At 51.5% G+C, this 27,807-nt stretch overlaps 1 protein-coding gene across 1 annotated transcript in view; it reads left to right on the top strand.

Moving 5' to 3' along the window:
- The first annotated feature begins 8,090 nt into the window (after window positions 1-8,090).
- SYT13 (synaptotagmin 13) overlaps window positions 8,091-27,807 on the top strand; it is a 41,718-nt gene continuing 22,001 nt past the window's right edge. The window contains exon 1 of the mRNA XM_045485069.1: window positions 8,091-8,404. Within this exon, the coding sequence (XP_045341025.1) occupies window positions 8,225-8,404 (180 nt within the window). The 5' untranslated portion in view covers window positions 8,091-8,224. The remainder of the gene's footprint in view (window positions 8,405-27,807) is intronic.

The following is a 27,807-nucleotide window of genomic DNA, read 5'->3' as shown; positions in this document are numbered from 1 at the left end:
GGAAACCTGCTTGAGTCTGACTCTGTGGGAGCCAGGGCTGCTGGGCCCGCCATCTACAAATTCTGGTTAAAATGACGAATCCTGGAAAACAATGCATGAACAATCCCTGGGATGTGAGTATGTTCTGTTCCTTGATCTGGGCGCTGGATAGACAGATGTGTTCACGTTGCAAAAATCCACTAGGTTGTGATCTGTGCACTAACCGCCTAGGGTTACACTTCAACAAAGTTAAACATGACACACACAGCTCAAGCATTTGCTTCTCAACCAAATCATAGTTTTAATTATTTTGTGCATCCCTTGCTGATTAGAGCTCTATGCAATCATTTTTAAAGTTTATTATTTATTTATTCATTTTTATTTTTCTATTTTAGAGAGAGAGAGAGAGAGCACAAGCAGGGGGAAGAGGGAGAGGAAGAGGGAGAGAGAAGAGAGAATCCCAGGCAGGCCCCACGCTCAGTGCAGAGCCTGACAGGGGGCTTGATCCCACGACCTTAGGATCATGACCTGAGCCAAAACCAAGAGTCGGATGCTCAACCGACTGAGCCACCCAAGCGCCCCCAACAGTTTAGCAAATACATTAGAACAGATAAGATGTTCAGACCCATGCCTGACATGCAGGAAGCTTTTCGTATTTGTTAACACCATTTCCTTTCATACACGTCGCGATGCATCCTCTGTGAGTCCACTCTTGCTCTCTTTGCGGTGGAGGAAGAACTTAGAAAAACTTGCCTAGAAGTCTAATGGCAGAATCCCAGAATTTTATGATGTTTCCCCACCTTTCCCAGGTAACTCGCCCATACCTATTTCAAGAGAACTTCTAAACGGCACTTAGCTTCATGGGTCTTTCCAAAGGACTCACCTTGGTTTTTGTGGAATTAACTCTCCTTCATACTTCTATTTCAGTCGTTGGCATATTAATTAAAGTATATAATTGAAAAATGAGGTCAGCTGGCGTTAAAGGATTTGGAGACAAGCACAACTAACCCCGAGTGAGTGTACAACCCAGTTGGAAGGGGAGAGAAGGCTGAGGTCAAGTAGAGAGGGGACTGCCGGCCATGAGACTTTTATCAGTGGGCATCAGACAGCAAGAGCTCCAGAAGGAGTGGACGGCCTGGGCCGATCTGGAAAGTTGGTCCAGGGGAGGTCAAGTTGGAGGGCTACTGTTGCCCCCTTCTTAAGTGTCGGGGTCCCCGAGATCGATTCTTACACAATTACTATTAGCCTGGTGCACCCACTGAGCGTTACTGGAAGTATTCGGTCAGGCTGCCTTGGGGAAGCTGGAGTAATAATCACAGCCATGTACTGTGTAGCAGGCCCTGTGCTTCGTGCCTTACGTACCCTGACAGTAATCTTACGAGGGTTAGATATCATTTAACACTTGAACCTGTTTACCTATTTATTAATTTATTTATTTATTCATTTTCCTTGAGAGAGAGAGAAAGTGCAAGCAGGGAGGAGCAGAGGGAGAGGGAGAGAGAGAATTTCAAGCAGGCTCCGTGCCCAGGGCAGCACCCAACGCGGGGCTCGATCCCACGACTGGGAGATCATGACCTGAGCCGAAATCAAGAGGCAGACGCTTTATCGACTGAGCCACCCAGGCTGAATCTGTCGCTCTTGATGTGTAAGAAACACTGAAAAACTTAGTAGCAGCTTAACATAACCCAATCTGAATTTAGTTTGTAATTCTGTGACTGGCACTTTGTGGGGGCTCGGCTGGGTCGCTCTTCGAATTTCAGCCGGTCTCAGTCACGTGTTTGTGTGGAGCTCTGCTCCTGGGAACCGGCTAGCTGCAGGCTGGGGTGACAGAGACCCCTGGGCCACTTGGTGTCTCACCTTCCAGCAGACTAGCCCGGGCTTCTCCACCTAGGGACTGGGCAGGGGCCCACGACAGAGAGAGGAAGCTTCCGAGGTCTCTTGAAGCCGAGGCTTAGAACTGGCACGATGTCATTTCCAGCATAATCTATCAGCCAGGTCAACTCACGAAGCTAGCCCAGATTAAGGAGCCAAGCGATAGACGGCCACCTTTTTGCAAAGTTGTATTGCAAAGGGGTAAGGGCACGGGCGGGGGAATAATTGTAGCCACCTTTGCAAACAATATACCTGAGGCTTTATACACGAAGACACTAAGGTTCAAGCGGGTTAGGCTGACTAATCTACCCAGGGTCTCTCAGCTAATAAGCAACAGAGCTAGAATAACACACACCCGTGGGACTTCAATATGCACTCTTTCCCTGGGCTAAGTGGCTTAATTAAGAAATTAAAGGGTCTGGCGCAAATGATCATTTTAATTCTCAGATTACAATGAGTCGAGCATCCTCTCTTATTTATACAGCACTAGGCTTCGGGTCATCCTCACAGCACCTCCGCAAAGTAGAGATGATCATCCCCATTTTACAGATAAGGAAATTAAGGCTCAAGAAAGGTCACTCGCCGATGCATCACGCAACCCTAGTGCACCTAAAGACAGGGATTCGAACCTATTTCTTCTGCCTTCAGGCCCACTCTTCTTTCCGTCACATAAAAGACTACCCCTCTGGGGCCCACGAACTTCTAGAAGGTGTCACGTGGCCTGTGAACCATCTAGGCTTATACGCAAAATTCCAAAAATGTTGCACTCAAGCATTTTTCTGGAAAAAAAAAAAAAAAAAAAAGGAAATAGCTATCGTTAGCTTTTCAGAGGGCTCTGTGTCCCCCGCGAAGTTAAGCACTGCATCTCTGCATGGGTGCTATGCTTCTTCCCAATGAGGCAGGCGAAACCCTTCAGACAAAGTCCCATAATCTTTGCATATTCTAGAAACAGAGAGAGAAAGGGAGCCTTTAGGCTACGCCCAAGAAAAATCAGATGGAATTGAGGAGTTCTGAGAATCGGAATGTGTCGCCTCCGCTGGTATTGAGATAGCATCAGCGGTGTGAACGCACGCCGGGTTGTTGGAGATGATCTGCCGGGCTGGAGGTCACTAGCCGTGGTCACTAGCGTGCTGCAATTTGCTCCAACTCTAGAATATTCTTCTACCTTTTACGGACTTGGATTTCTGTATCAGGGGATCCCAGGCCCAACCCCTTTTTTCCCTTCTGCCTTAAGAGGTGGCCCCAGAATTGCTCGGGGCCGGAGCAGGAGTCCTGGGAGTGGACCCATTCCTGAGCCTCGATGGAGCGCCTTACCTTCTCACCCGGCTGCCGGTCAGCTCTGCAGATTTTGCATTACCCTGCGGTGGGGCCCAGGATCTCCACGCCCTTATCCCAGGCAGTTTCCTCCTGCACATCCCACCTTCATCAGGGCCCAGGGCCGGGGAGCCTCGAAGTAGCTGCCGTCCAGCTTGGAGAACCACAGTCATCAGAGAAGAGAGTAAAGTGGGACCAGTAGAAAAGGGACTTGCCCACCATACTGCCCTCTCCTCACACCATCAACAACCTCAGCCCACCAAATGACTACACACGTCCTAGGGAAGCTTAGCATCCCTCTCCTGGATGCCCGCTATGGCAACGTGTCTGCCCACCAGCATTCACTTTGTCCCTCTCTGCTCTGTTCTCAATACTGCAGCCAGAAGGATCTTTTCAAAACACAGATCTGCTCATATCACGCTCCTCTGCCTAAAAATACCCAATGGCCTTCCAGGGTGGCCTACCAGCCCTGATGTCTGGCCCCTGCTTCTCCTTTCAGGATTTCTTTTTTCTTTTTTTTTTTTTTTTAATGTTTATTTTATTTTTGAGAGAAAGAGACAGAGCATGAATAGGGGAGGGGCAGAGAGAGAGAGAGAGAGGGAGACACAGAATCTGAAACAGGTTCCAGGCTCCAAGCTGCCAGCACAGGGCCGGACACAGGCCTCGAACCCACAAACTGTGAGATCACGACCTGAGCCACCCAGGCGCCCCATCTCCTTTCAGGATTTTCCCTGGGTCTGCCCTGGAGCTGGCTGCTACCGTTCACAGAGCCAGCTGGGAAATATTCAGGACTTCGTTGGTAGCCAGAACCTCACGATAGTGGGTTTCTTTTACACCAGAGAACTCAACAAACGCTGAGCATCGATTTTGCCCCGGAGCGCTGGCTGACGGGCACACTGCCCATGCCCGCTGTGCGGTTCCACCACGGGGTCCTTGCCCCGTCCGCGTCTCTGCCCGGAACACCCCCTCTTCCTTCTTTGCTGAGTTAACTTTACTCTTTCAGGCCTCGGTCCAACTGTCACTTCCTCTGGGAAGGCTTCCACAAGTGTCTCAGAACAAGTCAAGTCCCAACCTCGAACCTGTCCTTCTGAGCTCGTAGTATAGTTGTAATTTCACAGGTATTCGTGCGATGAATCATAATGTTCATCTTCTCCACGTGAATGTAAATGCCACGGTGAGAAGGACCATGCCTGATTTTCCTTACTGTTGTTGCCCCGTCTATATTTCCCAGTCTCTTCTGTTGTTAGCTTTGTCGCGTTACCAGATCCTGGCCAATGCAATGCGGTGAGAGCTATGGACTGCGTTTCCAGCCGTGGCCTCTGCAAATGGCACACGCGGTCCCCAGTGGTCTCTTTCCTCCATTTGCATGGTGGGAAGCAAGAGCCCAGACTCCCGAGTCACTGCCTGGAGATGTACTTCCTGCTTGAGGCGCCTGACCCACCTTGAACTATGATAGGAGCAAGGGGTAACTTTGTTGTGTTAATCCCTGAGGTTTTGAGGTCATTTGTTGCTAGAGCAGGACCTAACCTACCCTGACCTAAAAGACCTCAGCTCTGTCAGTAACTCCCCTATGGCAAGCCACAATCTCTCTGGGCCTCGGTTTCCTTACTGGTCCAATGGAAGGATTCCACAAGGGGACCCCTGCTATCCTTCCAATGTTAAAATTCGGTTGCTCTGCCTGTTTATTTTCCTCCCTCCTGCTCAGCACTATATGCAGACAAAACAAATGCTTGCAAGGAAGAGAACCTTCTATATTTGAAAGCCTTTCTTCCCAGATAAAAGCATTTTAATACCTTAGAGATTCAGAGTGGATGCTCAGAATATTTAATCATCCAATGAGTAAAATATCGATCAAAATAACAATGGTGACATTTCATCAAGAGGCTAGGGAACCTCCTGAGATCTCCGCCTCAGCCTTCCAGAAGCTCCCTCCAACCCCCGAGCATCTTGCTCTGTTCTTGGCAGTCTGGCAGCCCCAGAATCTCCAATTATTTGTGGATCTCCTCCTTAGACCATCTCAACTGCCCCACCTGGCTGACCATCTCAACCGCCTTTCTCAACAGACATGGCCCCATTTTTCAAAGGAATCCACTAATGCCTTTTCTTAGAAAGTTGTCGCTGGGGCGCCTGGGTGGCTCAGTCGGTTAAGCGTCTGACTTCAGCTCAGGTCACGATCTCACGGTCCGCGAGTTCGAGCCCTGCGTCGAGCTCTGGGCTGATGGCTCAGAGCCTGGAGCCTGCTTCCGATTCTGTGTCTCCCTCTCTCTCTGCCCCTTCCCGTTCATGCTCTGTCTCTCTCTGTCTCAAAAATAAATAAACGTTAAAAAAAAAAAAAAAAAAAAAAAAGAAAGTTGTCGCTAAAGGCTACTGCCTGGGTATCAGGAACCGAGAAGCCAAAATCGCATCCTGGGTGGGATGTAGCAAAGGTGACGTGGAGTTCTGATCACTGGGTTTCAAATTCCCTGAGGTCTACCCTAGCCCTGCCACGGGTTCCCTGTGTGCGAAAGAAGCCAAAGACAAGCAGTTCTCAGGCTGGGGTCCCTCTTCCCATTGAAAATGAAGGTCACTGCAGCTGCTGTCATCCCTGTAACCATAGTAACAATGAACCACATGACAGGTGTGCGATCTCCATCAGACAATGTCTAAAATTAAGTGCTCATCCTTCCCCTCTCCCCCCACCCCAGATCCTGCTAGATGGTGTTAAGGGTCTCCCAGGGGAGCGGCTCAGGCATGGGAGATCTGGGCTGACATCATTAATTAAACCTTTGATTTCCCCAGAACATTTTGCGTTGCCAGGTCCAGGAGCCAAGAAAACCTCCCAGGGAAGCTCTTATGAGAGAGAATACTGAGTCTCCCGGAGGGACTTGAGCTCCGCGATTGGCAGCGAATGGAGCTCAGTAGGAAAATGTGCCTGGCATACAGCAGGCACAAAATAAATATTTGTGGAAGAGTCAGTTTAATCACATGGAGCTCATTTAGCAAATGGGATTCCCTCCAAGCCACTGGAAGTCCTACATGAGATGATCAGGTGAACCGTTCCCTCTTTCAACAGTTATTGAGCACCTGCTGTTTGCACCCATGGGTGATGGTATGAAGGCTCCAAAGAGATTAGCTTGCCGAATGAATCCCAAGTTCCTGAGAGTATCGGGGGCTCAAAGGCATGTTGGGAAGTGTACAGAGGTGAGTCTGAAGGGACTGGCAGGAACCACATCACAAAGGGCTTTGGATTTTTTTTTTTTTTTTTTTTTTTTTTTTTTAAAGAGAGAGAGAGCAAGCGGGGGACGGGCAGAGACAGGATGGGCAGAGCAGGCTCGGGGCTAGAATTCGCCAACCTCGAGATCGTGTCCTGAGCTGAAAACAAGAGTCAAGCACTTAACCAACTGAGCCACCCAGGCGCCACGAGGGCTTTGGATCTAACTGGAGTCTCTGGGTTCATTACTGGAGAAACTCTGAAGGCTTTTATGCATGTGAGCGACAGGATCAGCGCTGCATTTCAGAAACATCCTTTCTAATGCCTTGTAGGGAAAGAACTAGAGGGAGACTATTGCTTGACCAAAGAAGCAACGTTCTAGAGCTTCTGAAGCCAGGCCTAAAGAGAAGTGGCCGCTCCTGCTTCCTTCCTCTTGGAACCTGGCTGCCGTGCAGCTCCAGCCACGTGGGGGAGAACCAAAGGGCACCCCCCTGGGGGACAGCCAGCTGTGCCCCCCGCGGCAGCCAGTGCCATGTGGTATGCCATCTTGCACGGCCCGGCCCGGCCCCAGCTGAGCCCAGTCAACCTGCAAGATCATGAGAAACAACCACTGAGTCATGGGCGGTTTGTTACACGGGGGAGATAAGCCACGCACCGGGCGGCGGTCACTTGTGCAGGTCAGCACAGAAGGCCTGGCCAGAGCCATCATAGATTTAGGAGTCATCGGCCTCACGGGAATTTGAAAGCCCGGTTGTGGACGAAATCGTCCCCGCTCCTTGTCACACGTGCCCAGCACGCGTAGAGAACTGCAGACACGGCAAACGCTTGCTGATTTCAACGAAACACTCCACACGATGCAACACACTGAAAACCGTTGTTTTCTGCTCTAAGACGGTCTTCCTCATGCCTGGAATTCTAATTTCCCTTCAATCCAAGCACAGTGCTTTTATTCCCCCCCCCCCCCCTCCGGACCAGCTGTGGGCTCCTGGCTACTGCAGGTGACAGTCTTTGTTCATCCAAGATAAGTTCTTTCTCTGAGTGTGACACATGGACTTGGAATCTGCCAGCCTGAGTCTGGGCTCAGGATGACCGGATTTTTCTAGCTGCCCCCCATCCCCTGCCAGCCACAGCTTCCTCGTCTGTAAGCGGAGATCCGCAGATCAGATGAGGTCATAGAGAACCCTAAAGGAGATGCGGAAAGCAGCAGAATTGGGGCGGTCCCCTTCGCCGGGACACGGGCGCAGTCTCCACGCCAGACAGAGACCAATTCCCTTCTCCCCGTCGCCTGCCCCTCACCCTCACGGCATAGCCAACACCTGGCAAATTCGGCAGACCGGAAATCTCCAGCTTTTGTGTGTTTGAAAACCTCCTGGAGGACCCAAGTTCACAGCCTGCTGGGCCAGAGAAGGTGGGGAAGGAAGGGCTGGTAGTCTGGCAAAATCTGTACCCAGATGGGGAGCCCTGGTTCGCCAGCTCACACGGTGTGGCCTCGGCGAGCTCCCGCCCTTATCGGGGCAAGTGTCCGCCACCAGAAAGCGTGAAGACTGGCCTGGCACAACCCTAAGCTCGCATCCCTCTGGACGCTGGGCTGCGGTTGGGGTGGGGGTCCGGTCACGTGCCGGCGGGAGGGGGTGCGGGTTGACGTGGAGCTGAGTGCGGGCGCACCAGCCTGCTCCGGGCCGGCCTCCTCCTCTGACGTCCTCGCAGCCGTCCCCCCTCCCCGCCCCCCCACCACCACCTCCGGCGGCGGGAGAGCAGCCGGCGCGCCCCGATCCCAGGAGCGGCCCGGGCGGCGGCGGGCGGCGGGCCCGGCCGGGGTAGGTGCGCGGCGGCCGCGGTGGCGGCGGCGGCGGCGGGGACGCGGGCACCATGGTGCTGTCGGTGCCCGTGATCGCGCTGGGCGCCACGCTGGGCACGGCCACCAGCATCCTCGCGCTGTGCGGGGTCACCTGCCTGTGCCGGCACATGCATCCCAAGAAGGGGGTGCAGCGGGAGCGGGACCCAGATCCGGAGAAGGCAAGACCCGGCGTGCTCCGGTCCGCACAACAGGTGAGCGGGGGCGGCGCCTCGGCCTCTCCCGGGCGCGGCGGGGTCTCGGCGGCCGCAGCCGTGGGGGAACGGGTTGGGGAGGGGGGGGGGGGAGCGGTCGCCTTCTTTGCGCCACCGAGCGTGGCGGGGAGGAGGGCGGAGGACGTGCTGGAGCACCCGGCTAGGGGTCCGGAAGGCTTGGGCGCGGGGGGGGGGGGGGGGGGGGGGGGGGGGGGAGAATAGTTAGGGGAGGCAGGCGGGGTGGGGGCGCGAGAGGAATGGGGAGCCTAGCGCTAAAGGGGAGGGGTGGGGACGGAATGGGAAGGGGACTTGGGTAGGAACAGGGGCCGGGAGGACAGTGGAGCGGCTGGGAGGAAACCGCGGGAGGGGGCTGGAGGGGGCTGGAGGGTTAGAAGCGTGCAGAATTGGGGGGGGGGGAGAAATGGGGACCGGAGAGAGAAGTGTGTGTGTGTGGCGGGGGGGGGGGGGCGGGGGGTGTCTGGAAAAGCACCGGCTTAGCTGAGAAGGGGGAAAGCCACGGGAAAACGAGAGGGGAGGTGGTTGCTGGACCCGTGGGAGTCGGCGGGGGTGCCTGGGGTCTGGGGAGAGGCTGGTGAATCTGGAGGGGCCCCCTCGCAGCAGCCCTCAGCTCCAGCCAGCCAGCCAGGGGGGCTTTGCTGTGCCCTCCCCTAGGATAGCTCCGAAGATGGCCCTGGACCCAGGAGGGCTTTATCCCATGCATTGGCTTGTACCCAGAGCCCTTTGGGCAGGAAATGGGTGGTGTCCCCATTGTACAGTGTGACCCAGGGGGTCTGGGGAAGAGGTCTGGAAGGAGCCCCAGACGGGCTGTGCACTCCAGGAAGCATTCCCCGTGGTGGGGAGTGCAAAATGCCCTCTGGAGAGAACCAGAGAAAGTCCTGCTGGGTGTTTGAGGAAGGCTGGCCCTGGGTCAGGGGCTTGTCTCGATGACTTCCCGAGGCCCTCTAGATTCTTCATAGAGCTTGTAGGTCTGGGAGAGGCACAAGAATGCTATGATTCCACCTTCCTTTTTCCAATCAATTATTCAAAAGATCTGAGACTCAGCACTTGCTCTGGGGCCTTGTGTCAGTCACCGGCTAGTGAGAATGGAAGGAAATGGCTGCTGTCCTTGAGGCACTTACAATCCAAGAAAAGTGACATTGACACTGGCAGGAATGGGAGCCAGCTGGGCATCGAGACATGAGACCCAGAACCATCTGAGGTGGGGAGTAGTGGGCTCTCCACCCACCGGGAGTTGAGGGGGTGGGGGAACCCTTCAGAAGTTGTAGCCGGCTGCCTCTCAACCTTCTCTCCCACCCAGCGTTAGGGGAAGACCATTCTGCCTGTCACAGAGGTGGCTCTTCAGGCGCTGTCCCCTCACCTCCCCAGAGAAAAGCACTGGAGAAGGACCGGGTGTAAATGACCTTTGGGATCCCTTCCAACTCTGTTTTAGTCATGACCAGTAGCCCATACAATGGCCAAGAGCCTCTTAAAGACAACCGTCTCCTTGGCTCAAACCCCCCCCCCCCCACAACTTCTCAATGAGCATGGAACAAGTCATAGCAAACCATTACATGACATGTGCTTTGTGTCAGGCACCGTGGTAAGTGCTCTATTCTTAATGCATTGAACAACTCAATGAAGGACGTATTTGATGATCCTTACTTAAAGATGAGGAAGCTAAGGCTCAGAGAGGCTAAGTGACTCGCCCGTGGCCGCACAGCTAGAGAAGTTTTAGAGCTGGATGGATTCTAGCCAAGCTGGTCTGCTTCTGGAATCCGGGCTTTTAGCCACTCCATTCCCTCACGTGCTTGACCTGGCAGGTGTCTCCCTCTCCAGACCAACGTTCATGCCCTTGTCCCAATCATCTGAAATCTCACCCTCCCTGGATTTCCAATCCTTCTTAAAGACCCCCCCCCCCCAGCCCCCATGGCCATTTTCCTCTGGCTTTTCACACAGAGCTCCTCCCCATCCCTCAGGCTTCTTTCTGTTTAAAAAAATTTTTTTTTATTGTTTATTATTTTTGAGAGAGAGAGAAAGCAAGCAGGGAAGGGGCAGAGACAGAGGGAGACACAGAATCGGAAACAGGCTCCAGGCTCTGAGCTGTCAGCACAGAGCCCAATGCGGGGCTCGAACTCACAGCCCGCGAGATCATGACCTGAGCCGAAATCAGACACTCAACCGACTGAGCCACCCAGGCGCCCCCAGGCTTCTTTCTGTTTAAATTTCACCTTCTCGGGAGGATTTTATCTCCTGCCACATGTAATGGAGTACCTCCCCCCCATTACCTTCTTCCCTATTGTTCCTTCCAATTCTTTCATAGCTCTTGTTATAACTGGGTGTGATCTTTCATACCCGCTTACTTTTTTTAAAATTTTTTTTAATGTTTATTTATTTTTGAGACAGAGAGACACAAAGCATGAACAGGGGAGGGTCAGAGAGAGAGGAGACACAGAATCTGAAACAGGCTCCAGGCTCTGAGCGGTCAGCACAGAGCCCGACGCGGGGCTCGAACTCACGGACTGCGAGATCATGACCTGAGCCAAAGTCGGATGCTTAAACCGACCGAGCCACCCAGGCGCCCCAATACCCGCTTACTTGTATGTTATTTATTCCCAGCACCTGCTCAGTGGCTAGAACCAACTAGGTGTCCAGTAAGAAACGGTGGACAAATAAAGGTATCGCCGTGTCCAGCAACTTGGGACTCTCGCTTGAGTCATTTCTGCACACGTGAGTGCATAGGCACCGTGCCTTTGTAACCCTGCGCTCGCTCTGTAGGGGCACAGTAAACATTTACTGACACACGAGACCCCTTCCTCCACATTCCCTCATCTGGTTCCCTCGGTGACAAGGATTTGGGCAAGCCGGATGTGGCGCAGGAGGCACCTCACGACGTTGGTTTGGCTGCCGTTGTGCTCAGATTCAGCACTGACCCAGATAGAGTCAACAGAGAAAGCACGACACAATTGACATTTCCAAATAAGTGAAGGAGGTGGTGTGAGGGGTGACAGGTGACAGCGGGGTGATCAAAGTGGCACACGTTGATAAGGAGGGGCGGAGTTGGGGAAGGCTCTCGGAAGGCGTTCTCTGAAAGGAGGGCGCAGGGCTGGGGAACTGGGCTCCAGACGCCCATACACTGAACCGGATGTCTGTAGGATGCGGAGGGACTGCCCGTGACTCTGTAAGTCACTGGTTGTGGTTGCTGGAAAAGTCTCTTGGACGGTCGGGCGCCGAATGGTTGGATGAGGTTGAAGTTTGTAGTGATTTTGAGAAGAACTTGGATGTTTCCCCTGGGGGTTCTTAACCTGAGGTTCCCCAGACCTCTCCACGGGGTCTGTGGAGAGACTTTCAGAGGTTCATGGTCTCGGACAGGAAAAAAAGTACATCTTTCTTTTCACTAACCTCGGTGATGGACACGTAGCATCTCCCCTTAGTAGGAATATTGGCAACACTCTACAGGAGTGTTAACGATATCTGTGACTTCGTCCCCGAGGGAAAACACAGGTAGTTTCAAGGCAACTACAGCTGTAGCATCATGTACGTTTATCGCCAGGTCTAAATCATGGTGCTTATTAAACCCCCTGCCAGATCCCGTTAGGGAACGAGTGGACGAAGAGGCCCCTGTACAGCCGTTTCACGAGCCGATGTGATTAGACGTTCCTCTGTGGTCCGATGTCGTTTATTTGCACACGTTCTGAGAAGTGTCCACGGGGCCTCTCTGGAGAGCTGAAGGAATCCATGGAACAAAAAAGGCCCCGAATCTCTGCTAAGTGGGAGGAGAGGGAGGGCAGAAACCCTCAGTCATCACCTTTCATGCCTCCAGCTGGCTTCAATTCATGGTTTTTCTTCGCTTTTCCAAAATACACACTCTGGACCCTTTGTCCTGCCTCCTGAGACAATCCCTCCCCTTCCACCCGGGTGTAGTCCTTTGGGGAACGCGGGAGGTTCAGTCTCACTACATTGTCCGCTCGTGGTCTGGCAGGGTCACCCGGGGACCTCCCTCACTGTTGTCAGCCCAGCTTCCGAAGGTTGGTGATTATGCAGTGACCCGGCAGCTTGTGTGAGGAGACAGAGTGGCGAGCAGTGCGTGTGTGTGCGTGTGCACGCGTGTGTGAGTGCGTATCTTCCCTTCACCGCTGCTTCAGAATCTACTCAGTGAAAGGTGGCCAGACCCCTTGGTTCCCTCCCCCTGAGTTTCCTCCTCACGCTGGTCTGCACAGGCTTTCACTCCCCCTTACTTCTGGGTCCCTTCAGAAGAAACCCTGTTTTTGGCTAACCTAAGTAATAAAGAGTGAGCAGGGAGAAGTGCCTTCTACCACAGCTCAGAACCCCTGACACCTGTCACTTAGCAGGAGTTGGGGTCCTGTTTTTAGAAAACTTTGGTTTTAGTGTCTGATTTTTTTTTTTCAACGTTTATTTATTTTTGGGACAGAGAGAGACAGAGCATGAACGGGGGAGGGGCAGAGAGAGAGGGAGACACAGAATCGGAAACAGGCTCCAGGCTCTGAGCCATCAGCCCAGAGCCTGACGCGGGGCTCGAACTCACGGACCGCGAGATCGTGACCTGGCTGAAGTCGGACGCTTAACCGACTGTGCCACCCAGGCGCCCCTTAGTGTCTGATTTTGCTCCCCACATGGTGCTTGCCTTGTTGCATTCTTTAAAACAATTTTTTTTATGTTTATTTTTGAGAGAGAGAGAGAGAGAAAGAGAGCATGTGGGGGGAGGGGCAGAGAGAGAGAGAGGGAGACACAGAGTCCGAAGCAGGCTCCAGGCTCTGAGCTGTCAGCACAGAGCCCGACGCGGGGATCGAACTCGTGAATGCAAGGTCATGGTGTGAGCTGAAGTCGGACGCTTAACTGACTGAGCCACCCAGGTGCCCCACTCCTTTTCTCATTTATGCACTTTTCTTTGTATGGTTGCATTCCAGTAAAGTTGTCGTTAAAAGTTTTCATGTTGTCATACACAGTTTGTGAACATCAATTTAGTATCAAGTCACAATTTTCATCACCAGGAGGACTTCCAGGCTGTGAACAAGAGGCATGGCCCTCCTTTTCTTGTGATCCATCAGATACTACCTCCCTGGCCCCGTCTGTTTTTTGCTGTTACTCCTGTGGCCGCCTCCTCCTTGGGACTGGGGCCTCGAGACCATCGGTGTGGCCGTGTCAACCCTCCTGCCTTGCCCTCCTCTTCCTTAGACCACTGGAGCAAGTCTTCTCAGATCCCGAATCTAAATTCATAATTATTGAGAGCGAGGATGAACCAGAACCCATATGCTGCATTCATTAGCTAATAAGTTCATTCATTAAAAGTTAATGAACACACGCTAGGCCGTGGGATACAGCAAGGAGGAGACGGGTGTGTGCTCTTCCTGATAAGTGAGGAGACAGACAACGAAGCCAGCCAGCAAATCGCCATGAGTCGTGTTACGCTTCTGTCGTGATAGGCAGGTGCAGGGGCTTGGGAAGCCCTTGGGGGGGGGGCACCCCCACCTTCAGCCCAAAGAGCTTTCTCCTGTTCCGGCTCGCTGCCTTGCCAAGGTCTCCCCTGTGCCTCGGTGGTCAGAAGAGGCCCCATGAACTGGTGTGATTCCGGGCTGCTCCACGGTCTGCCCCCCATGCCTTCTCACCCTTTTAAAGGATTCGTTTCTCAGCTGATCTCCTGTCTGGCAGACTCTCCAATTCGTGTCAATACACAGACAAAAAACTTAGAAGCATCTCCCTAGAGGAGTGAGCACTAACGATGGCATAACCAACATTTTGCGGGCTCTTTGGGTGTGTGCCGGGACGTCTTGAGTCATGTTAATTTTGTCCTCACCGTAGCCTTGTGAAACACGCGTCATTATTATTTCCATTTTACAGATGGGAAAAACAGAACCCAGTACTCTGAAGTCACACTTGGTGGCAGAGTTGGGAATCAGATTTAGGAAGCCTGGCTCCTGAGCCCACACTTTTGAGCAGGAGGCTGGAGATTAGCAGAAAAGGGCTAGTCACGGTTATACTTGGGCCACTGTGTTTCCCCAGATATGGCATAAAAGTGTCAAAAATACGCATTGTTGCAGGTCAGCTTGAGAAGCCTTTCCCCGAGCCTTGGGCGGCTTTGTCTCCTCTTACGTCCATCACGCTTCAGGCACTGGGTGCAGCCCAGGGCCCTCCAGAGAGATTTACACAGTAAACATGTTTGGGCTGGTTGCTTAGCAACATGGAAGACAGGATGAATCTTTCATCAAGAAATTAGCATAGATTATTTGCGAGAGATGAGCACACAGCCACAGGAGACGCCAGGCCCTTCCTGATACGATGTGGACCCTAGGTCTCTGTCCCCAGTCCCTTCCCTGGGGTCAGGTCCCAGACCATCCCATCCCCCTCCCTTCCTCATTTCTCCTCTGCCCGAGCGTATAAATAATTCAGGTGCCCGGCTCTTCTCTTCGCGTTAACTCCAGAAGTGAAGATTGCTGTATCTTTAGACATTTTCAGGTTTTCAGACACTGGCCCCGGTTACCATCGAGTACCTGGGTCGTAAGAAGGGGAATAGACAGGCCATCAGGACCCCATGGAAGAAACAGCCAAATGAGAAATTGGAGGGGTGTAAGGCAAAGTCAGAAGGAAGGGGAGGGACCGGTCAGATGGGAAAGCAGCAGAGCCAGAAGACAAAGAGGAGGCAAGATAAAGGGTGACTGGCCGTCCCAGAGTCGGAGACTGGCAGGAGAAGTCCGAATCCCATAGACGATCCACGCTATTTGACCTTCCAATCTCCCAGTGACCGCTAACAGTTCGTCTCTCACTTCTTCCCCAGTGTTACTGCATTCACTATGTCCACAGCTGATTTCTTGCTAACAAACACTGGGAAACGTTGCTTTGAGGTGGAGGAGAATAGCTTCACAGGGAGAGGTTTTAAGAACGAAGGGATTCTATGGGGACAGGTCAGAATCAACATACACTTGCATACAAAGGGCTCTTTGTAGCCGATCTGTTAAGAAATCAAGTCTTAGTAAATTTCTTTTCTTTTTAAGTTCCTATCTTTATTTTGAGAGAGGGAAAAAGAGAGGGAGAAGGAGAGAGAGAATCCCAAGCAGGAAATGTGGTGTCAGCACAGACACGGATGCGGGGCTCGATCTCACAAACCGTGAGATCGTGACCTGAGATGAAATCGAGAGTCGGACGCTCAACTGACTGAGCCGCCCAGGCTGTCCGCTGTTTGTAGGTTTCTAAAGGAAAACAGATGAAAAGGGTGGATATATTCCTCCCTCTTGCCTCCGTCCTTCTCTCCCTCCCTTGATTATGTTTATTGAGCACATACTATGTGCCAGGTACTGTGCTTGGAGATGGGGATACAGTGGTAGCTGCTCCCTCCTCAACAACACAGTGACCCATTCTTATCCCTCATGAAATTTATGCTGTGGTAAAGGAGACCAGAGTTAGGAGAAGAGCCCAGATAAATAAAGATGTGGTTGTGGCAAGTGACCTGAAGAGAAACTTCTAGTGCTAGGAGAGGGTAAGGTGGAACTGACCCAGTCAGGAAGGTCAGGGAAGGCTTTTCTGGAGAGTAATGGCCAAGCTGAGAGCTGGACTAGAAAGGAAGTTAATCAGGGCAATGGGGAGGGAGGTGAGGGGCTCCGGAAGAATACAGCCGTGCAAAGGTCCTGTGACAGAAACCCTACTTAGTGCTTAGGAGGACCTAGCAAAAGGTCAGGGTGCCCGAAAAGCGAGAGCAAGGTGGGGCCTGATGTACAATGAGGCTGGAGAGTGGCCTGAGGCAAGCAGGGCACTAGAGACCAGGGTTCACTCTTTCATTTATTCATTCGTGTATCAAACAGTGATCAATGCCCATGTGAGGGGCCCTTGGCTCCCTTCTTGTACTAGCCTGTTTGCACCTGCTGCCCCACCCTTTAAATACATTGCGTGTGATCACTGTCATGCTCCCCACCCTCTCCCCCCCGGAACTTTAGCCCTTCATGGGTCCCAGTCGGCTCCACTCACGTACCTGGGGGGTCCTACAAACCCAGGTCCAATCGAGGTGGTATTTACTATCTTTCCATACATCTCCTTATGTATTCACGTTATCAAGGCCAGTGCGATTCCAGGAGGAGGGGCCTTGGTCCCCTACGGTATTAATTGGCTACACACACGTGCAAACCTTCCCACCGAGGAGTTTCCTGAGTGCTAATTAAGTGAAGGGTGTTTTAATTGATTTATAGTATAGAAAATTCCTGAGAGATTTTTTTTTTTACATGGTGTTTAAGGGTGTTACAGTGGTATTTTGGGACGTGGATTGAGGTTTTTGGGTGGATTTGGAATGCATTAAAACTTGTCTCATTTAACAGAGTACGAGTGACTGCTCTCTGAAAATGGCTGGCCAGAGTGTTTTCATGAACAGATTAGAGTCAAATAGCTAGTCGTTGCATACATGAATACGAATATGAATAGAGACAAAGGGGAGGAGCAGCCTCTGGGAGTTTTGCGAAGTTGAATCTCCCTCCGTCTGGCGTAGACGTCAGGGTACTTTGATGTATTTCATGGGCGCCCCGCTCCCTGCCCCCCATTCATTAAGTCCAAGATGGACTGTTTCTTTGTAGAGAAAACTGAGCAGGACTGGCAGATGGCCAGAGATGTGAGGAGAAATGTTGAATGGCTGCTTGAGTCAGAGGATGGATGGATGGATGGATGGATGGTCTCCATTCTCTTGGCTAATATCGGAGACCGTTTAAAAACCTTCAGCTGCGAAGCCAATGGGCTAATGCCCACGAAGACAGCGTTTTACTTGAAAAAGCATCATATACCACAGTTTTGGACGTGCTGCTAAAAAAAATTATGAAGAAAAACGAGCACGGCTCTTACCTTGCAAGCCGACAGACCCTTTAAGTAGCACCGTGACTTGAGCTGCCCTTTGTTCGACAGCCTCATCGCCAAACACGCGGAAACAGAGAACAGAAAGGAATGAACATCCGCAGAACCGCTCCACGGTAGACTTGCATTTGATTCTGGATGGCCACCGGAATTAGCGGGCTTCGTAACGATCCAGGGTTTTGAGATCACTTGAGAGAGGAAATTGCCTCTTCGGATCAAAATGTTCACTTTATGAGCAAGCTGCTGAGATAGAATAGGCAGCCGATTAGGCAGAGACCCCAAACCTGAATTTGAATTCCTCCTCCACCATTTTTTGGGCTCAGTGACCTCGACCGTCCTGATTCCCGCTTTTCTCCTCAACAAGCAGGGATGGTGATAAGGTTCTCTAAGGTCATATTCAAGACGAAATGAGATGACGGTATATTTTAAGTATCTCCAAGTTGTTTTCTTATTTATCTTTTACGAAAGCAGTGACTGGAGTGTAGGCTTACCATGTAGGAAAGAGAGAGTCCGTTAAAAACATTCCAGATGTGAGACATGGAAAGGCTTCTGTGAGGCTGGGAAGGAGAGCACGAACATTCCACTTCTAGGATACTCATTCGTTCTAAACATACCTCTGGATCACTCACTATACATAAGGCACTGAGCCCTGGGGACGACACTGCAGGAACCAGACAGACAACGTCCTTGACCTGTAGCTCGGATTCTAGCAGTAGAGATGTTCATCACACCAGTTGTCTACAGCTGTGTTAGGCGTGCCAAGGGTGGCAGGAGTCTTCCCAAGAAGTGAGAGCTGATGACTGCTCTGATCGTCAAGATTTTTGGACTCCTTTCAGTAAAAAAAAAAAAAAAAATTTTGAGCGTGTACATTATACGTGCATATTTAATTCTTTATAAGCATATATATACTTAAACATATGTTACTCTACCAACATATCATGTGCCTAATAAAACATGCACGAGATGGGCCTTTCAAAACAATGAAATAAAAATAAATTATGAAATGAAATTCTGTTATTTTCTTCTCATACCCCAAATGAACGGTCTTGCATATCCCTGTGACAGTTAGTGGTATTTTTACTAGGTGAAGGCGTTGGGGATGACATTTGAAGTCTTCTAGGCATGGGGCATGTGCAAGGGCCCTGTGGAAAGAAGAAATACCACTCAGGAGGGACTGGATGAAGGTCAAAGTGGGTAGAGTGTAAAACTCACAGGAGGGAGTAGAGTGAAGGAGGCAGTCAGACTAGGGCAGGGCTACCCAGGGTCTTCTGGGCCACCAGGACTGTTTGGATGTTTAACCAAGAGCCATGGAAGCTATGGAAAGATCTTCAGTAAGGTGAACATGGCCTAATGGCCATATTAGGGCTGTGAAACCATCCTTCCAGATGGGGAAGAGTGGAAACAGAGACCAAGGGAAGCCTTGGAGAAAAACTACGTTGGTTTGGGCCGCTATGATGGTGGCAGATGTTTAGGAAATAGATTGACAGGCTTTGCCTATCGGTTGGGTGTGGGTTTCAGGAAGAGGGAGGAGTGCGTGGTGACACCTGAGGTTTTCACTTACCGCACTGGGTGGTGGTAGCAATTAGCAAAACAGGGAACCCTCAACAAAAATGAGGTCATGGGCTTGAAGTCACGAGCTCACTTTTCTGCAGGGAGAGCACGAGGAGTCTTTGTGCTTTCTGCACGGAGATGTCCATGGTGCCAGTGGCTGGGCACGTCCGGAGCTCACAGTACAGCTGTGACGTATACCGGGGAGCCGAAGATGTGTGCTGGGGAGTCGGCTGTCGTAAGCAGCAATCACAGCCAGGAGCATGGTTGAGACCACCCAGGAAGAGAGCAGAATGAGGGGGGAAAAGCGCCTGGGAAGTCCTGACGGACGTCAGCATTTCATTTGCCAGAGGAGTGGCCAGAGAGGAAGGAGGAGAGCCTGGAGAATGGAATGTCAAAAGAAGGAGAAGAAGAAGAGAAAAAGCTTTTTAAGAGGAAGGGAATCGTCCACTGAGAACCTGCCACCGGAAAGTCAAGTCAGATAAGACTGAAAAAATCCATAGGAATCAGAGGGTGAAGGTCATCAGTGACCTCAGAGACTAACAGGGACCTTCAGTGGCTGATGGGACCCTTTGGGAGTGGCTTGCTGCACGGATGGAGAGTGAGGAAATGAGGAGGGTACCAAGCACAGGCGATTCTTTTGAGACGCCTGGCTGGGCGAGAGGGTGAGGACAGTGGCCGATCAGGGGACAAGAAGTCAGTGCAGTGTTGAGCGCATTTAAAAACAGGCGGGGAGGGGCAGGCTGAAAGAGAAAGGTGAGCATTCAAGAGAGAGGAGGAGAGAGAGATGGAAAATAGCTGAGGTCGGGCTCCCGCACATAGCACGGGGACGGGGGCAAGGCTCGGGAGGAAGGACTGGTCTTGGAGGGGGAGAGCGAGGGGTGCACCTCCCAAGGCGTAACAGGACAGGGAAGCCACAGCATGTGTCCAGCCAGGGTTTATGTGAATGGATCTCCATTCTCTTGGCTTCCTTTTTGTCTGTCGAAGAAGCCTGAGGCAACAGAGAGATTCCAAAATGTGGGCTCGGGGCAGGAGTTAGGGAAACGGTAGGATTGCCAGGCAGGGCCGGAGCCATTTTGAGGTTGTTGACCATGAATTGTTCATGGAACCTCCCCAGGTGCAGGACGGGTGGGGGCAGGCATCGTGCTGTAGCGAGTTCATCAATGGTGGGGTTTTACCACACGGCATCAGGGGAGGACGGGAAGACGGGGGGCGGGGGGTCTTTAGACTCCAAAAGGTGTTGTTGAAATGATGGACCACAGCATCAAATTGGGAAGGTTGGAGAGTGAGGGCCGTGTGCCCAACAGGGTCAAAGGTGCCAGACGATCCTTAGTGCCCTCACGAGGCCAGCAGGGGGCCGATGAGGGCCAAGTGGTAGAGTGAGTCATTGATGGCCTTCAGTTGTTAAGAAGACCGGTCGAGTCGGCAGCTGGTGAAGTCAGCAGTTGCCTGCCCTGTGGTGTTTCTGGAGTTCTTCACTTCGGGAAAACGTGAGACTCTAAGAAAGGAGCGCCTCGAATCCATTACCTCTGAGGGCCACCGGAGGGACCGGGCAGGGCACTTGCCGCGGTGAGCTGAACCTGTGGCTTGGTGTCCGGAAGGCAGGGTTGAGGCCGCTGCTGTGTTTGTAGTTGCCTGGGCCACTGCATGAGCTCCGGGCAATGAACACAGCTGCACAGGTTGTCCCCGGCGGAGTCACATCGGGGCCCCCCGCCTCCTCGGGAACAGAGGAGGATGGTGACTCTGACTGTGGCCACCACTGGAAACCAAGCTCCTATAACTCCCCCAGGCGGCCTTTGGGGGGCTGCACGAGTTGCAAAAGTGCACGAAATGACTCTTGGATGAACAAGGGGTATTAATAATTCAGTTGTCATTGAAATGACTCTAGTAAAATATTTGATGTCACATGCTAGATGAGTGAGGACAGGAAGTGCTCGGCTTCCAGATCCAGTCGGCCCCTGGCCTGCTGTGGGATGGCACGCTCCTGACCTCGCCTGTCTGTGCCTCCGTGTGGCCATCTGTTAACTGTGTCATTGTCACTGAATTGTGGGGATTAAATCACATAATCCAGGTAGGGCAGTGCCCGGAACTGAAGTGCCGGGCTGGAAATCGTCCCTTTGCATCCAGACCACTCTCCGCACCCTCCTCCCCTACCTGCCACTCCCGCCCAAACCCGTCCCCATTTCCCAACTTCCCCTCCCCATGCCCGGCTACTCCTGGCTGCAGGATATTCTCCATCCCAAGGTGTTTTCCTTAACCTCCCACACTCTCCTCGATGACCTAGTTCGTGACTTCTGTTCCCGCCCAAACCCTTACTGATAGGGTACTCAGTAAATGTTCGCTATTATTACCGAACCTAGTAATTAATAAGAAGAGAGGTAGAGTCTGCATCAGAGGGAGGGTGTACAAATGGGCAAAGGTCAGGGGCAATGATGATAAAGCCCGGTTTGCACAAGGCTTGATGTTTAGAAACTGCTTTCATTAGCCTCTAGCAGGGTTTCCCTTTGGTCCAGCCTCCAGCATGATTTCCATTGGGTCCAGCCTCCAGCATGGTTCCCTTTGGTCCAGCCTCCAGCATGATTTCCGTTGGGTCCAGCCTCCAGCATGGTTTCCCTTTGGTCCAGCCTCCAGCGTGATTTCCATTTGGTCCAGCCTCTAGCCAGGTTTGCATTTGGTGCAGGCTCTAGCATGGTTTCCATTTGGCCCAGCCTCTAGCAAGGTTTCCCTTTGGTCCAGCCTCCAGCATGCTTTCCTTTTGGTCCAGCTTCTAGCGTGGTTTCCCTTTGGTCCAGCCTCCAGCAGGTTTTCCATTTGGTCTAGACTCTAGCATGATTTCCATTTGGTCCAGCCTCTAGCAGGGTTTCCCTTTGGTCCACCCTCCAGCAGGGTGCTCTGCACATCTTGAGGCGTCTGAGACGTGCTTGGTCAAACAGACACATCCGTGGGTAGGAAAGTTCAGCTGTTTTTCTCATTTCCAAAAGCTTGCAACGAGCTGAGCAAAACTGTTTGACGTGTGTAGTAACTTAGAGCCAAATATCTGATATTACTGACCTTCCACGGTCCAATCATATTTTCGTGACGGTTGGTAGACCGCTGGAATGTGGGCCCATGTGACACCGGAGGGAGGGCCAATAGGTTAGCGTCCCGTTTGAAAGTTAACGGCTGCGGCTGATACTCCCCGGCTTGGAGTCTGCCAGGATGACCGCTGGGAGAGCAATGTCAGAAGCAGCCCTCTCGCCCTGTCCTTTGCCATCTCTCACAAAAGTCGCACAGGAGAGTCAATCTGTTGCCTAAACACTTCCACGGCTGTGGATATTCAGTGACGCTCAGGAACGATGCCCTTTTAAGAAAGGAGACCCGAGAGGCAGTGATGGGGGTACCTTCCCCTTGCCGCAGCTCTCTTAGACGCCTCGTCCCTACACGTGGCTCCACCCGGGAGGACTGTGGGATCTTCCTTGGGGACTTGTCCCGCATGCTGATTTCATTTTTCCCTTGAGACAGGTATACCCTGGCCCGGCCCCTCGCTTCCTCTCACGTGGCTCCGAGCTGGCCTTCTCGCCTCCGGTCCCTCCCGCATGCCCCTGCTCCTCTGATATACTGAAAATGATGCTCCTGTCCTTGTCCTGTTCACAAGCTGCCCGAGTCTCTCCACTGTTTATAAACTAGGATTCGGAATCTTTTGCCGGGTATTCGAGACCCTTCATGACCTGGCCTCACCATTCCTTTGCAAATCCATTTCTCCAATCCCAGTGTTTCTCTTTGGATGGTTTGCTAGATACCCCATGCCTCGAGTGTGCACCCCTCTGTGCCCGCTGCTCCGCTCTGTCTGTTTGAACTCCCCCTGCCTCTCCTATCCAGAGTTATCCTTGACTGTCCCTCCTTCAGGAAGCCTTCTCTGGCCTCACTAATGATAAGGACCTCTTCCATAGTCTTTTATGTAGCACATAGTCTAGACATATGGCCCTTTAAGATTACCTTTTATAGGGGCGCCTGGGTGGCGCAGTCGGTTAAGCGTCCGACTTCAGCCAGGTCACGATCTCGCGGTCCGTGAGTTCGAGCCCCGCGTCAGGCTCTGGGCTGATGGCTCAGAGCCTGGAGCCTGTTTCCGATTCTGGGTCTCCCTCTCTCTCTGCCCCTCCCCCGTTCATGCTCTGTCTCTCTCTGTCCCAAAAATAAAATAAACGTTGAAAAAAAAAAAAAAAGATTACCTTTTATACTTAGTTATCTTTGTATAACTATGCATCAGGGAGAGCATATAGCTTTCCCCTCGTATACCAATTTCTACTAATTTGTAGTCGCTTCCTAGAGCCCTGAGCAGAGCAGGAAATAATGCCTTAACTGATTAGTCATGTCTGCCGTGGGGACAGGAGAGTTCTTCTAGGATAGGCAATTAATATTCCTGTTTATGGAATATCTCATCTCCACCCTGGCATGGTAAACTTCCTGAGGGCAGGGACTTATTCGTGGACCTTCCATGGTTTTAAGGGTGGGTAAATACATAGTGGGTGACAGGCGTGTGCTGATTTCTGCTTTATTGGGTAGAAATTGGAGGGTTTGGGCTTAAAACCAAAATATAAGGATAATCTAGTAAAAGATTATCCTGTCCTGTTTTGAAGGCACACTTTAAAACTTGGCTGTCGTTGAAACTACCAGGTTGGAAAATGATGTGCTTTCCAAGTGTCTGCACAGAAGTGGGTGGATGTCTTCAGTTAGTGGCTCTCTCTACTTTTATTCCACGCTGTATCACTTTTGATGGATGATATTCACATGCTCAGGGGTTCTACCGAATTTACCTCCTTTCTCTCCCACTAAGAAAAGCTTATCAGAATGCAGATGCGTGAAGGAGGTATTATTATAAGAATAACCTTGAATGTGCTCTGATTTTTTAAATGGGTAAAAAAAAAAAAAAAAAAAAAAAAACAAGCATCAAATTTTAGTACCTTAGCTTTTGTTTGTAATATATTGGCTTAACGACAAGGTTAAAAATTGTTGCCTTTGTCCATAGTTTCATCAATTATCAAGCATTAGAATCAAAACATCCTATAGCTGTTCAGAAAGAAGATTTTGAATTCAATGTCAAGAAATTGCATATAACCAGATTTCTCAGACTTAAAAAATTTTTTTTTAATGTTTATTTTTGAGAGACAGAAAGAGAGAGAGAGAGAGCATGAGCATGGGAGGGGCAGAGAGAGAGGGAGACAGAATCTGAAGCAGGCTCCAGGCTCTGAGCTGTCAGCACAGAGCCCGAGGTGGGGCCCAAACTCACGAACCATGAGATCATGACCTGAGCCAAAGTGGGCCGCTGAAGCCCCTGGGAAACCAATACAGTGGTGGGGGAGCAGGTGGAAATTCTGAAAGATAAAGGCTGGCTGAGATTGTGCTCTGAGTCAAACCCATTGCCAACAGCCCTGCCATGGCGGCTGCAAAATAGAGGATAGGATGGAGTGGATGGGGTGGCAAGACTGAGTTTGAGCCCCAGACTAGAGGGCTTTTCTCTGACCTTTAGAACATCCTGGCTTTGAAATAACGCTTATGACCGATGTCGATTATGTGAGGATACAACATAGTCTTGCCGTTGTCTTGGCTCATGGCACAAATGAAACACATTTTCTGCGCAAAGAATGTCAAGCCCAGACTCAAAACTGAGAGCAGTAACAAAGCGGATGCCCAAACGTCTGGACGGTTCATTAAAAAAAAAACCAGACAACCGCGTGGGGATGGGGGGTGGGGTTATTATCAGTCTAACGATAGGGAATGTGCCGGCAAATCAAAAGCAACTAGCTGGGCATTTCCACTTCCACCTGTTGATGGGTGGCATCCAGAGACCCAGGGAACCATGTCATGTAGTGTCGTGATAGCAGCACTGGCTTTGGGTGCACTTGGCTTCCAAGTCCAGGGCAGTCGTATACTGGCTGTAGGATCCTGGACAAGTTGCGAATTCTCTGAGCCCCAGTTTCCTCCTTTGTAAAGAACTGGGCTGTTTTTATTTATTAAAATTCGGGTGTAGAATAGAGAAAATATTAGGCACTTCCCTATAGGGTTGTGTGAGGCTCAAATACAGTGAAGTCTGTAGTGCTTCGAGAAGCATCTGGTACATAGGCAATGGTCAAGAGGCGGCAGCCATATTGCCCTTTTGGGCATCGTGATGTGACTAATGAAGCCAATGCAGGGACCACCCGTGAGAAGTACATCTCTAGGCAGGAGCTTGCCATGTGGCGGCTTCCAGTCCCACCGATTGGTTTTGTTTTGTGAATTCTCTTTACTCTGGAAATGTTGGGAGATTGGCAGAAGTCATTGTCCCTCCTCTTCTCGCGGGGTTTTAAGCCTTAGCTGTATCCACTGGTCTCTGACCACACTCAGACTTTCAAGCCACAGCCTTGGTCCGGAGTGCCCTGCTCCCATCTCTCCTCCATCAAACTGCTGTCCCTACTTCAGGGAGCGCCCAACTCAAAGTCAGAGCCTCTGAATCTTCCTGAAAATCTCCCTTCAATGCACACAACCCACCCCGAGATAGTGATTGGTCGAATGAATGAATGGATAGCTGGCATCAGAGGGCAGAGGTGGGCATGCGCTTGGGTTCGAATCCCAGCTCTGTATCCAGTTAACTGTGTGACTTCAGCCGTAAGTCCTCTGTGCCTCAGTGTCCTCCTCTGTAAAGTGGGTACAATAACAGCCCCTCCTTCATGAGGTTGTGGGGTTTCAATGGAGGTAAAATGCTTACACCTCTATCCAGCACATGACTAACGTTCGATACGATTTTTGCCCCCAAATTTTAGCTCAGAAAACCTTTCCTGACCCTCACATTTTTAGTGGACACCACTTCCTCTCCCACCCACCCCCCCCCACCATCTGTCCCTGAGATTGCTTTTTTCTGCATCTAGTGGTTTCTTGCTTTCTGCCCCGCTGGCAGTGCTCACTCCACAAGGGAAATGACTGGATGATGTTGTTCCTGCAGTTGACCGGCATCTAGAGATTTAACAAATGACTGAATGAGTGACCACCAGCAGAGAAAAGGTTTGCCCAGGGCTGGCTGCTATTTTCAGTTGCATCTCATTCTTCCCCGGTTGAGAGGCACATTTACCCAACTGACGGACGGCAAGGCTGGTTCCGGGACAAACCTCCTGGTCTGTTGCCTTACATACCAGGGAGGAGACAGGGAGTGTCCCGGTTAACCACAAACTAAGCTTTCTTGATTTTAAAATAACAAAGGAGGGGAAAGAAAGGTAGCGGGCGAGTCCCAAGGGAAGGGGATTTGAAAAGGGATTGAGGGCACCGAAGAGGTTGTATTGGAAGGGATAATGAGAGACCAGCAGTGGCTGGGTCACCATGGAAACGCTGTGTGGCTCCTGGACCGGAAGACAAGCTGCTGCTTCAAAGTGAATTTCAACTTTGCAGCTTGGAAGTACACGCTCCCCCGGGGCCCCACCCTGTGGACTTGCCCGTAAGCCTCTAAGACGTAGAGATTTGGTATCAGCGGTTTTCGTGGAGTGGGAGATCTACCACAAGTAACTGTGGACGCCGAGGGACCTCGCTGAGAAACGGGGAGTTTGTGCCCAGGGAGCAGCTCACCGCACAGGAGGACATTTCTACACCTATCCTACCTGGATCTCTGGGGGGGTTCCAAAACCGGGGTGTCCCCCCAGGGGCCACAGGGACCCCCCACATCGCAGTCAGGCTGGGAAGCTTGTTAGACATGCATGTTCCCCAGGCTCTACCTAAGACCTCTCAGCCAAACCTCTGGGCCTTGGGGTTTCAGAAAAATCTGAATTTCTCACTTCCGCAGGTGGGAATTAGACGCACCCAAGTGTGGGAAGCAGTCGTAAGAACCCCGTTCCCCTGACTGAAGGGTACGCAGGCGCAGGGGCGGGGGAAGGGGCTGGGTAGTGGGGCCATCCAGTGGCCTGGGCATGAGTCTATGTGGCAGGAAGATACTAGTGAGCAGTAAAGTATGGCTGGAGATGCGAGGAGATGGAGAAAGGGGCTGGAAGCAGGGCAGAGCGGCTCAGCGCCGGGCTCTGGAGTGAGTCACCCTGGGTTTGAATGGAGCCCCCAGGGCTCACTAGTTGGCAATGCAACCTCATCTGGAAAATGGGATTGATCCTAGTAGCACTTCCTAATAAGGTTACATGGGGACTCAGTGAGCTCATATCTGAACAGTGCCGGGCGCAGGTGGGCACAACCACAAGGTGGAAGAGGCTGGGACTCCAGGTTTGGAGAAGAGCTAGTAGACCCTTTAAGAGTGTAAGAAATCAGCTCTTGTTACGTTCAGCCATTTATGTGTGGGGCCTGTTTGTTACACAGCAGTCGGCCTTGCCTGACTAATACAGGGCTGGTAACAAGTAGCCCGTCAGCCATAAAGCTTCAACCAGTTGTGGGTGTGTGCAAGGATGCCCTCTGCAGGGAATGGGCCGTGGGGATCAAGCTTTTGGGTTGGTGAAGAGCCTCTGTGGCTGCACCCCAAATTCTCTCTGGGAGAGTTCTCTATATGATTGGAAGGAAAGCCCAGACAGAGGGCCATTCCCACTCACCGACTCAGCCTCTAGGAGTAGTCCTTTCCTGGAGACAAAAAGACTATTGCTGCCCATTAACTTCTAGCTTGACCTAATGGACTTACTGCCCGTTGTCCAGACATTAGGGACTCTAACGTCTACTAGGGGAGAGCGTGTGTGTGTGTGTGTGTGTGTGTGTGTGTGTGTGTGTGTATCTATATCCATCTCGGTCTTTCTATCTAAATTATTAGTGGGGTACAGTTTGCATGCAGTGAAATGCACATATTCTAAGCGTATAGCTTAATTAATTTTGACAAATATTTATACCAGAGGCTGTAACCGCACCCTCTGACATGCCTCTGACCATGCCGTTCCCCCAGAGGCAACCACTGTTTTGATTTCCATCCCCATCGATGCATCTTCCGTGATCTAAAACCACATGCAAATCGATGTTTCTCAACCTCTGCACCGCTGCCGTTCTGGGTTGGATAATTCTTTGTTGCAGGGAGCTGGCCCGTGCACTGG

This window comes from Leopardus geoffroyi, chromosome D1 (assembly GCF_018350155.1).
Source record: "Leopardus geoffroyi isolate Oge1 chromosome D1, O.geoffroyi_Oge1_pat1.0, whole genome shotgun sequence".
NCBI lineage: Eukaryota > Metazoa > Chordata > Mammalia > Carnivora > Felidae > Leopardus > Leopardus geoffroyi.
Note: the sequence above shows the minus strand (reverse complement) of the source record. Positions and strands in the feature narration are given on the sequence as shown.